This window comes from Cricetulus griseus, chromosome 5, assembly GCF_003668045.3.
Source record: "Cricetulus griseus strain 17A/GY chromosome 5, alternate assembly CriGri-PICRH-1.0, whole genome shotgun sequence".
Classification (NCBI taxonomy): domain Eukaryota; kingdom Metazoa; phylum Chordata; class Mammalia; order Rodentia; family Cricetidae; genus Cricetulus; species Cricetulus griseus.
In genome coordinates this window covers 14,504,034-14,515,284 of record NC_048598.1, presented here as the reverse complement: position 1 = coordinate 14,515,284, position 11,251 = coordinate 14,504,034, and the positions used below count along the sequence as shown (strand labels likewise).

Below are 11,251 nucleotides of genomic sequence, written 5' to 3'. Positions count from 1 at the left end.
GAGCAGAGGCAGGCACATCTGAGTTCAAGGCCAGCCTGGTCTACAGATTAAGTTCCAGGACAGCCAAGGCTACCAAAGAAACCCTGTCTTGAAAAACCAAAAAAAAAAAAAAAAAAAAAAAAAAAAACCAACTAGGATATCTGTGAATTCAAGACTAGCCTAGTCTACAGAGTAAGTTCCAGGATAGCCAGGGCTACATAATTAGACCCTGTCTCAAGAAGAAGAAAAAAAAAAAAGATGCATTTAAACACATGTACACGCCGGCGTTGGTGGTGCACGCCTTTAATCCCAGCACTTGGGAGGCAGAGTCAAGTGGATCTCTGTGAGTTCGGGGCCAGCCTGGTCTCCAGAGCGAGTGCCAGGATAGGCTCCAAAGCTACACAGAGAAACCCTGTTGCGGAAAAACCAAAGTAAATAAATAAATAAATAAATAAAAATACATGTGCACATTATAGAATAAACAAAAGTAATAGCGTCCATCACCTCAGACTTACAATTTGTCATGAGAAGTCACTGTTAACTGGTCAGTTAGCCTGAGACAGAGCACACAGACTTACTCTTTGTAATATGTACCATTGATGAAGGACTACTTTTCCAGTTCACCACCACCTCAAGCTCCTGGCAGATACCATCCCACAGTCAGTTCTGTCAGGTATTTTTTGTAGATAAGAGATTATATAATAATTCTTTCTATATATTTTGATTATTCATTTACCACAATGTCCTCTAGGCTTATCTGTGTTGTCACAAATGAGAGTTTCCTGCTTTTAAAGAAAATGTGTATTTGTTCTTTGAACTTTCATTCATGTACATAACACTCTGGCTTCTCTCACACACCCCCATTCATCCCCTTTTAACCTGTCAACCCTACCAGTGGCTTCCCCACATTCACACCTTTTTTGTTCTGTAACCCACTGAGTTTAACCACCATGGCCTTCTGGGTACCCATGGTTTTGGAGCTATCCATTGGAGCCCAGTGGGTTTATCAGGGAGTACACAACTGAAGACAGTGACTGGGCTCCAGTTCTGTCAGTAGTCAGTAGTTCGGCAGGGAGTGGCAGGGGGGCCTAACAAGCCCCTACCCAATCTGTGATTGATAGCTGACAGGCCCAGTGCAGGCAGCCACACCTATTGTGGTCATGGTTGCAATGTCATTTGCATAAAGGTGTAAATATGAATATTTAGAAAGTAGTTCTTAAGTTGGAGGAGCACTCATATATATATATGCACCATATTTAAAAGTCTGGCCATGCATTGATGGACACTTGAGCCCTATCTCAGCTTGAGAATAATGCTGCAGTGAACATGGAGTGTGGCTAGCTTTCAACATGCTGATTTCAGTTATGTTGAGTATATAATGGGATTGCTTGATCTGTTTTTTTGAGGAACCTTCATGGAAGTACTGCATACATTAAGTGATAAAATTATTGTGAGAATTGAGTTAAGTTAACAAATGTTTAGAATTATGATTAGAGTCTGGCACCTGGTGTGTGTGCTAAGGCTCACTATTATTTTTTAAACTTTTTAAAAATATGTTCATTGTTTTTTTTTGCCTGCATATATATCTGTTAGATAGAGCCGCTATTTCAGACAGAGTTACAGATCCTTGAGTTACAGACAGTTGTGAGCTGCCATGTAGGTGCTGAGAATTGAACCTAGGTCTTTTGGAAGAGCAACCAGTGTTCTAAACCTCTGAGCCACCTCTCCAGCCCCAAGGTTCACTATTCTTGTTATTAGGTTTCCCTGGCCCGGAAAGGTTTCCTTGTAGACCCTTCCTAGAGTTCTCAGTGTCTCTCCATCTCTTAGGACTCACTAGCCACCCGTGGAATCAATGTCCCCTGCAGGATGAGCTGTCTACCGAAAGGAGTTTGCTAACAGTTAACTCTGCACCACGGGGATGCTATAGCACGGCACTGCTGCTGCTGAGCCAATTGAATGTATTTCAAATAAACACAGGCGTAGAAAACAAGTGGAGGCAGCTTGTGGATGGGTGAACTTGTTCAGAGCAGAGTACAGAATAAGAACTGTGAACTAACCATTGTCTATTTCTGACAACAAAAACAAAACTAATCAAATGGGCTTTATTTAAAGTGTGGAATGGAAAAGCCAGGGATGTCAGCTCCCATCTACAATAATAGTACTGGTATATGAAACAAAGGACCAGGGCAGCCTGGGTTAAGAGTGAGACCCTGTCTCAAAAAAAAAAGGGGGGGGCATGCTGGAGAAATGGCTTAGTGCTTAAAAGCATGTACTGGTCTCACAGAAGACCCAAGATCAGTGCCCAGCACCCAAAGTAGAGCTGACAGTAATTCTAGCTCCAGATGATCAACTCCCTTTTCTAGCCTAAAAAAGTACCACGCATGTGTATAGACATACATAGACACACATAATAAAATCTTTAAAAGAAAAAAAATGAACTATTTTTCAGGAAAGCACTGATGGTAAATGCTTACTGAGCATGCTGTCTGTCAGGAGGTTGGTAATCATCAACCATCCCAGATAACTGATGAGGAGAGAGAGGCTTAGGGAGAGTGAGTAAGTCACCCCATGTTGTACACAGTATATAAGTATGTATGGATTTAACCAGGATTGAACTGTGGGCAATCAAATCCAGAACTCCAGGTTCTGAACATTTACCACAGACATCTCTTCCCCCACCATCTGTATATATGTTTATTTTTATAGGATTTTTAAATCCAGTTAAGGGCCAGTGTGGTGGTACAGGTCTGTGATCCCCATATTGGGACTGGGGATACAGAGGCCAGATAAGGCCAATCTGGTTCCCATAGTAAGTCCTTATCAGAAAAAAGGCAAGTAGAGATGTCTTACCTAAAACAGGTAGATACCATTACATGAGTCAATGATGCTCATTAACTCAGTATGTTTGCAGTTTTTAGTTTGCTCATCCTCACTGTTGGATATGCAGTAGATACTCCTTCTTCTTCTTCACTATGAAAGCAACGTCATTTTTCAGCTTCTGTAAGCTGGATTCAAGCAGGTCCTCCAAATCCCTTAGCATCTGTGACTGTTGGTGCACAAATGGTCGAAGCATTTGATCGTCTTCCTAAAAAATAAATGAAAGAGAAAATTGACGACAGTAGACTTCATAGGACTAGAGTAAAATGCTTAGTGCGTGGGAATGACGTGTCCAGTAAGTGCTCCCATGTGGCTGCAGAGCCGCACGGGATCATTTTGAGCAGTCAGTGGGGACCTAGAGCAGGGACTTCAGGAAGGCCGTTTGAATCTACCAAGAGTAGATGAAATAGATAGTTCACAATTTCACATTGGAATGCTGTGTTGTTTCAGTACTATAGACATTCTGAAAGTCCCAGATGTAGGCATTTGCTGATGTCTCCCCTGCCCTGTGGAAGCAAGTACCCCTGAGGTTTCCCAGAGTCCAGGGAGCATCAGCAGTGGGGAGGGTGGGGCAGACGGGTGACGTAGCACTGGGCTCCAGTTTGTTTCCTGGATTGTCAATAGATTCCTGCCCCTTTGGATCCTTTGGCCATTATTTCCCCAATGGTTTTTTCATGTTTGTTCTTCCTGTTTCAAAGCTTATCATTTATATATTCCGAACATTAATACTTGATGATATTTATGGGTTAGCAGTCAAGAAGTTTCAGATTTTAGAGCATTTTGGTTTTTTTGAGTGAGAGATGTTCATCCAGTTAAAGTACATGAAAATATCCCCAAATCAAAACAAACCCTGAAACATTTTATATCAGGGTAATTGACCTAGGATACAAATTGGTTTGTACTTATTTTTGTATGGAGAGTAAGAAGGAGGGTGTGCATGCAGGAGCCTGGGGTCAGTCTCGGTTGTTCATAAGGAACAGTCCTCCTTGGCTTTTTGAGGTGGATCTGTTGTGAAGCCCACTGAACAGGCTAGGCTGACTGGCCAGTGAGCTCCAAGGATCCTCCACCTGTCTCTTCCCTGGGACTGGAATTTTACACACTCACTGCCATGTGTGGCTTTTTATATGTGGTTCTTGGGTTAAACACAGGTCCTGATGCTCATGCTGTAGGCATTCTACCAGCTAAGCCACCTTCCCAGCCCCCCCCCATGCTTATTCTCAGCTTTATTTATGGGGCCTGTCTGAGTTAGGATTTCTATTGCTTTCCCCATCAAAATCCAAACAATTCTCAAGAGACCTTGAAAGAACAATACTCAGGCTTCATATAGGAAAATAAAAAAAAACACAGTATAGCTAAAACAATCCTGTACTATAAAGGAACTTCCAGAGGTATCACCATCCCTCACTTCAAGCTCTACTATAGATCTATAGTAATAAAAACAACTTGGTATTGGCACAAAAACAGATACATGGATCAGTGGAATTGAATTGAATACCCTGACATAAATCCACACACCTATGAGCACCTGGTCTTTGACAAAGAAGCCAAAATTACACAATGGAAAACAGAAAGCATCTTCAACAAACCGTGTTGGCATAACTGGATGTCAACATGTAGAAGAATGCAAATAGATCCATATTTATCACCCTGCACAAAACTCAAGTCCAAGTGGATCAAAGACCTCAACATAAATCCAGTTACACTGAACCTGATAGAAGAGAAAATGGGAAGTAGTCTTGAACACATTGGCACAGGAGACCACTTCCTGGCTTAGGAGACCACTTCCTGAATATAACACCAGTAGCACAGACACTGAGCTCAACAATAAATGGGACCTCCTGAAACTGAGAAGCTTCTGCAAAGCAAAGGACACAGTAAGACAAAATGGCAGCCTACAGAAAGGGAAAAAGATCTTCAACCCCACATCTGACAGAGGACTGATCTCCAAAATATATAAAGAACTCAAGAACTAGACATCAAAATGCCAAATAATCCAATAAAAAGTGGGGTACCGATCCAAACAGAATTCTCAACAGAAGAATCTCAAATGGCCAAAAGACACTTAAGGAATTGCCCAGCATCCTTAGTCATCAGAGAAATACAAATCAAAATGACTCAGATACCATCTTACACCTGTCATAATGGCTAAAATCAAAAACACTGATGATCGCTTATGCTGGAGAGGATGTGAAGTAAAAGGAGCACTCCTCCACTGCTGGTGGGAGTGCAAACCTGTCCAGCCACTCTGGAAATCAGAATGGCAGTTTCTCAGAAAATTGGGAATCAATCTACCTCAAGAACCAGTTATACCAACCTTGGGCATATACCTAAAGGATGCTCAATCATACCACAAGGACATTCGCTCAACTATGTTCATAGCATCATCATTCATAATAGCCAGAAACAACCTAGAAACAACCTAGATGCCCCTCAACCAAAGAATGATAAGGAAAATGTGGTACATTTACACACACACACACATAAAAAAAAAACAAAACAATGACCTCATGAAATTTGCAGGCAAATGGATGTAACTAGAAAAAATTATTGTGAGTGAGGTAACCCAGACCCAGAAATACAAATATGGTATGTACTCACTCATACCTGGAATTAGCTGTAAAGTATAATCAGCCTAGCTAGATAACAAGGAGGGCCCAAAGAGGGCAGCATGGATTTCGCTGGGAGGGGGAAAGTGGGGGCAGGGGAGAGAAGATAGAGGAATGGGAACTTGAGGTTACAGGTTGGGTGGGCTGGGTGCAGGAGGTGGGCTGGAGGCAGGACTGAGGGGGAGAGTAACAAAAGAGATGTTTTGATGGGGAGAAACCTGGCACCAGGGAAACTTCCAGGAATCTACAAGAATAACCCCAGCTAAGCTTCCTAGTGATAGTGGGGAGGGTGCCTGAACTGGCCATCTCCTGTAATCAGATTTGTGACTACCCCTGTTTGTCTTCAGAGATACCCTATTCCAGTAACTGATGGAAGCAGATGCAGAGATCCACAGCCAACTATCAGGCTGAGCTCCAGGAGTCTTGCTGAAGAAAGGGAGGAGGGATTATATGAGCCGGGAGGTCATGATGGGGAACCCCCCCTCCCCTTCCCCCCCCCCCCCCGCCCCGAGATAGCAGACTTGACTTGAGCTCATGGTTGCTCATGGATTCTGGACCTACAGTTAGGGAGCCACCATGGGACTGACCTAGGCCCTCTGCATGTATGTAAAAGTTGTGTAGCTTGGTCTCTTTGTAAGGCTCCTAGCAGTGAGATCAGGACCTGTCCCTGGTGATTGGCTGGCTTTTGGGAGCCGGTTCCCCATGCTGGATTACCTCACCCAGCCTTGATGCAGGGGAAGGAGCTCAGTCTTGCCTCAACTTGATGTGCCATGTTTCTTTCTATGTTCAAGCCCATGGGAGACCTGCCCCTTTCTGAATGGAGGCGGAGGAGTGGAAGGGGACAGAGATTGACGGGAAATGAGGGGGAAGAGGGTGACTGGGAAGAGAGGGAGAAGGGGAAATTACAGTGTGTAAAATAAATGAAAAAAAAGTTATTTAAATAAATTAAAAGAGTATTCTCAGTGCTGAGCAAGCTAGCCTGCTCTCAGCTGGCCTCTGATGACAAGAACTTATGTTTACCAAGGTCTTCCTGCATGCTGAAGAAAAAATAAAATGTTAAAACCTGAAAGTGCAGGAGTGGATTAGCCAGAACCCTAGGCTTTTCCTTGTTTGAAAGGAATGCTGTCAATTGTTAGTCACGGGGCCCTCCATCTGCCTAATATTTCCCTGATGAGAATGAGGACTTTCCATTTGATTTCTAGTTCACCAAGAATTTCGTTGTTGTGTTTTGAGACAGGGTTTCCCTGTATAGCCGTGGCTGACCTGGAACTCACTCTATAGACCAGGCTGGCCTCAAACTCAAAGATCCGCCTGCCTCTGCCTCCACTTGCTGGGATTAAAGGCATGAGCCACCACCGCCGCCCAGCTAGAACCCACACTTTTAAGGCACCAGTGTGCTCATCCGCTCACACACACACCTCCCTCCACTGTGCAGTCACATCTGTAGGTTTAAGGGAGTGCTCTTTGAGTGCTGCAGTGCTGCAGGGGCCTGGGTACTCACAGGAGGTCTGCACTGCCTCAGTCTGAGGAGCTGTCCTCTGGCCATGCTCATGCCTCGGTAGAACACCTTCAGAGCTCTGGCCAGCTGTGCATCGCAGCTGGCTTGCTGAGCACACATTTGCTTAGCCTCAACTCTCTCTGGATTATCTGGCCTCCAGGCTAGGGCACAAAAAAAAAGTATTTTTCATCTGTATTCAAGTATTTCTGTGCCTATTTTTGCTTTGCCTTTTTTTTTTTTTTTTTTGAGACATGTCTTCTCTGTGTGGCTCTAGCTGTCCTGACACTCACTCTGCACACCATATTGGCATCATACTTAGAGATCCACCTGCCTCTGCCTCCTGTGTGCTAGGATTAAAGGTGTATGTCACCATGCCCAGTTTTGGTGACATTTTATGTCTTATCAGAATATTTCTTTGACCCACTCAAATCTTAAGGGCAACAGAAAAAGGGTTCTGGTCTTTTGTTTATGGTCTAAGATATAAATTATTAACTCATTAAGATTTCCTATTCTTCTGGAGCTGGAGGCATGGCTCAACAGATAAGAGCACTGGCTGCTCTTCCAGAGGACCTAGGTTCAATTCCAAGTGCCCACACGGTGGCTCACAACCATCTGTAGCTCCAGTCCTATGGGATTCATCTGACAACCTCTGCTGGCTTCTGTGGACACACAAGTTTTTTTTAAACTAATTCCTATTCTAGACAAATGGCACATCCCAAACATGGGAGTAGGGAATGAGATGAACCACTCAAGTGGTACCGTTTCTCACCAGGTTGAGCAGAACCAGTTTTTTCCAGTGAGGCCTTGAGAAACACGTTTTCTTCTCTGAGGGATCGGTTAACATCTCTGAGCAGCTCTGTCTCCTGCTCTAACTTCAGCAGCTTCTGATAAATTTCTGGCACCTGGTTTGACATGACCTACAGAAGATAGGTCAGCTCAGCTTCTGTGGAGTTACCTGCATAGCCTTCCAGGCTAGTGCTTCATAAACAAGGATGGGATGGAGAGGCAGGGAGAGGTTCCAATCCCTCAGTACACACAAAGGCACAAAACCCACTTTCATTGAAGGGATGACTCTTCAGAGGCTATCACCAAGCTTGTTCAGCCCCTTGTGATCTGACATGTGTACACACCTGGTTCGCAGTCTTCACACTGGAAAATTTCTTGGTATCTACCATGATGTGGCCCTCGCCTGGGAGCAGGCTGTCCAGCTGAGAGAAGCCTAGCTCGGCACAGCCTTCTGCAGTGTGGGAGATAAACTAGAAAGAGTCTGAGCTGCCGAGACCCCAGTGAGCTGAGGTGAACATCTAAGATGGCACCCACTGCTCCACAGACACCCCTCCCCCAGCATCGATCTGGTTGAACAGCACACTGCAGGAAAGAATGAGTAAAAAGGTACCTTGGAGGCCCCACAAATCAACAATAAGGGCATTTGTCAGTAAGTAATCCAGAAACTCTCGAGATGCACTCAAGGCTACAACATGGAGAGTCTCTTCAGTTTGGGGGTTCACACTTTTCCACACGGGCTTGGTGTACACAGCATTTGGGAGATCATAAATTTTGTACCTGAGGCAAGAATATAAAACATAATTGAATACCAGAAGGGGCCTATCTGTGAAGAAAACAGTCAGATGAGCCAGCTAGATGAGAAGCTGCCCTGTGTGCAGTCTTGTGGTTTCTGCCTCCAACCCTGTTACTCAGCATGAGTATCATTTCCATAGAGCTGGTAAGTCCAACAGGGAGGAAGGGTTTAATCAATGTTTAGATTTGATGTGGATGCTCTACCGTGCCAAGTATCCTTGGGAGGTGTTCTGATGGGATGTACTTCTGTGTATGTTCATCTTATTGATTGTTGAATAAAATACTGTTTGGCCAATGAGGCAGCAAGTTAGGTGGGACTAGGAGTCAAAGAGGATTCCGGGAAATGTAGTGAAGAAGTGGTGATCCAGGCAGGAAGTGGCATAGCAGGGAGACTCATACATAAACAAGGGAAGAAGGAAGTGGCCCTTCTCTCTTCCTCCAGAGTCACCATGTGATCCACCGGCAAGAGAGGGTGCCAGCGGAAGGCGTCCAATAAGTCTTATAAAATATATAGATTTATGATAATTAAGATTGAGCTAACAGATGAGAAATCCTAGTCATTGGCCAAGCAGCATTTGTAGCTAATAGAAGTCTCTGTGTATTATTTGGGGCTCTAACTCAGCAGGCAGAACTCGGACGGCTGGCAGAGACTGACCACATGGTGGTAGAGCTCTGGCGGCTTTTGGCGGAAAGATTTATCGTAACAGTGTTCAGTTTTTTACTTTTACTTGTTTGAGACAGGGGTTCTCTCTATAGCCCTTGCTGTCCAGAAACTCACTCTTTAGACCAGGCTGGCCTCGAACTCAGAGATCCGCCTGCCTCTGCCTCCCAAGTGCTGGGATTAAGAGCATGTACCACCAACTCCTGGCATTTTTCACTTAAGGAACCTTTTCTTTACCTTTCAATATCCTTTGAACCTAATGAATTTAACCCTTCCTGGTTGTGTCTGTACCATTATAATGCATTTTACTTAAACAACATAGCTTGGTGGATTTTTCTCTGTGACAATTAAAATGTCTGACCCTGCTGCTTGACTCACGGAAGAGACTCAGGAGCTCACTAGTAATGTGGAGAGCCATGTGGCTTCTCTACCTGATGAAGAAAGCAGCTGTTCTGCAGTTGCGCAAACAGAAAAACTGAAAAGAAATAAGGCTCCTCCCACCAGGAGCCACACAGGTGGTGTGTGCAGGTGATGTACCCCATCTGAATGCCCCGGGTTGCATCTTCCTTTAGCCACTTGACACCAAGGCACCCAACAATGTGAATCTGGAAGTCAATCCTCTTGCCCAGAAGCTCCAGAGGGTCAATGACCATGTCTTCCTCACCTCGCGCCCTACAGGCAAGAGTTGAACATCAGTCTCTGGATTAGGCTGAACCCAGGCTAGTTAGCACTCAAATGTGTCAGCAGTGAAAGAGTCCTTAAGAGACAGAGACAGACGACTGCCCTGAAGAAGGGTTGGGTGGTAGTGTCTGGAAAAGATATCGTCTCCAACAGCTCACAGCCCAGAGAAGAGTCCAAACATCATGCAACGAATATGTTTGGAGATGGGGCTAAACCCACACTGAAGACTGAGGTTGGTCCCACTGGGGAGGAGGAAAGGCCAGCGGCCTGCTCCCATACTGCAGCCTAATTTGTCATCTACCTTGGTAAGTGATCCCTAGTCCAGAGTCCACATCAACCTTCTATCCTCAGAAACCGATTGGGACAGCTTTCTAACTGAGGACCTCTCTTCTGTCAACCATGCTCAGAAAGTCTAAAACTTACACAGAAGAATGTCATGTTGTTCATTTTCAAGTGACCACTGGGCAGCTGAGGTAGCTAGTGTAGACAGGAGACTAGCCCATGACCTGAAGTCCGTGTAGACACTGAGGTCTTGGTCAGCTTAGCCTTTTGGACCCAGGACCCTGAGGCTCTCCTACTCCCTTCTCAAGTGGATTTCCTCAAGTCACACTGGATGTTTGTACCCAGCCCAGGACTCCTGCCATCTCTGTGCTTAGGATTGCTAAAATACTTTTTTATATAAACATTCTATGACATAAAACAAAAATAAATAGCCAGGCGTTGGTGGCGCATGCCTTTAATCCCAGCACTTGGGAGGCAGAGGCAGGCGGATTTATGTGAGTTTGAGGCCAGCCTGGTCTCCAGAGCGAGTACCAGGATAGGCTCCAAAGCTACACAGAGAAACCCTGTCTCAAAAAACCAAAATAAATAAATAAATAAATAAATAAATAAATAAATAAATAATAAAACAGGAGTTCAGGGGTAGCACAGACAGAGTCCAGACCCCTAACACTCCCCTCAAGCCAAGGAGCAAAGTTCTGGCCTCTGCCAAGAATGGAGATGGGACATCAAAAACCAACTTTCTGTTTCTGGCTCTGATGCCTGCCAAGTGTGCCAAGCATCCTGTGGAGTGGATGCCAGACTTCCAACATCCCAGAAGCAGGCTATGGGTAAGCATGTCCATAACGTAGGCTTCTTTCCCAGTGTCCCCTCATGGAAACCAAGCCATGGCTTTGGGTTCAGTGTTCCTCACTCCACCTTTGCTTTGTGTGATGTCCTCCTCATCCCTTGGTTCCCCAGAGCAGTGCTGAGCTGTCTCTGATGCTGAACATTCAGCAAGAATCCAATTCAATAAGGCCAAGTCATAAATGAGCTATCCACTTGTCTCATCAGTAACCCCTTAAGGGACCAAGTTGACTTCCCGCCCCTTCA

At 44.8% G+C, this 11,251-nt stretch overlaps 1 protein-coding gene across 1 annotated transcript in view; it reads right to left on the bottom strand.

Moving 5' to 3' along the window:
- Positions 1-2,874: 2,874 nt before the first annotated feature.
- The window catches only part of LOC103161207 (kinesin-like protein KIF28P), a 43,157-nt gene continuing 34,780 nt past the window's right edge, over positions 2,875-11,251 (bottom strand). The window contains exons 18-23 of the mRNA XM_027418857.2: positions 9,737-9,871; positions 8,357-8,523; positions 8,091-8,197; positions 7,730-7,877; positions 6,964-7,121; positions 2,875-3,064 (exon numbers count right to left, since the gene is read on the bottom strand). Of these exons, the coding sequence (XP_027274658.1) occupies positions 2,909-3,064; positions 6,964-7,121; positions 7,730-7,877; positions 8,091-8,197; positions 8,357-8,523; positions 9,737-9,871 (871 nt within the window). The 3' untranslated portion in view covers positions 2,875-2,908. The remainder of the gene's footprint in view (positions 3,065-6,963; positions 7,122-7,729; positions 7,878-8,090; positions 8,198-8,356; positions 8,524-9,736; positions 9,872-11,251) is intronic.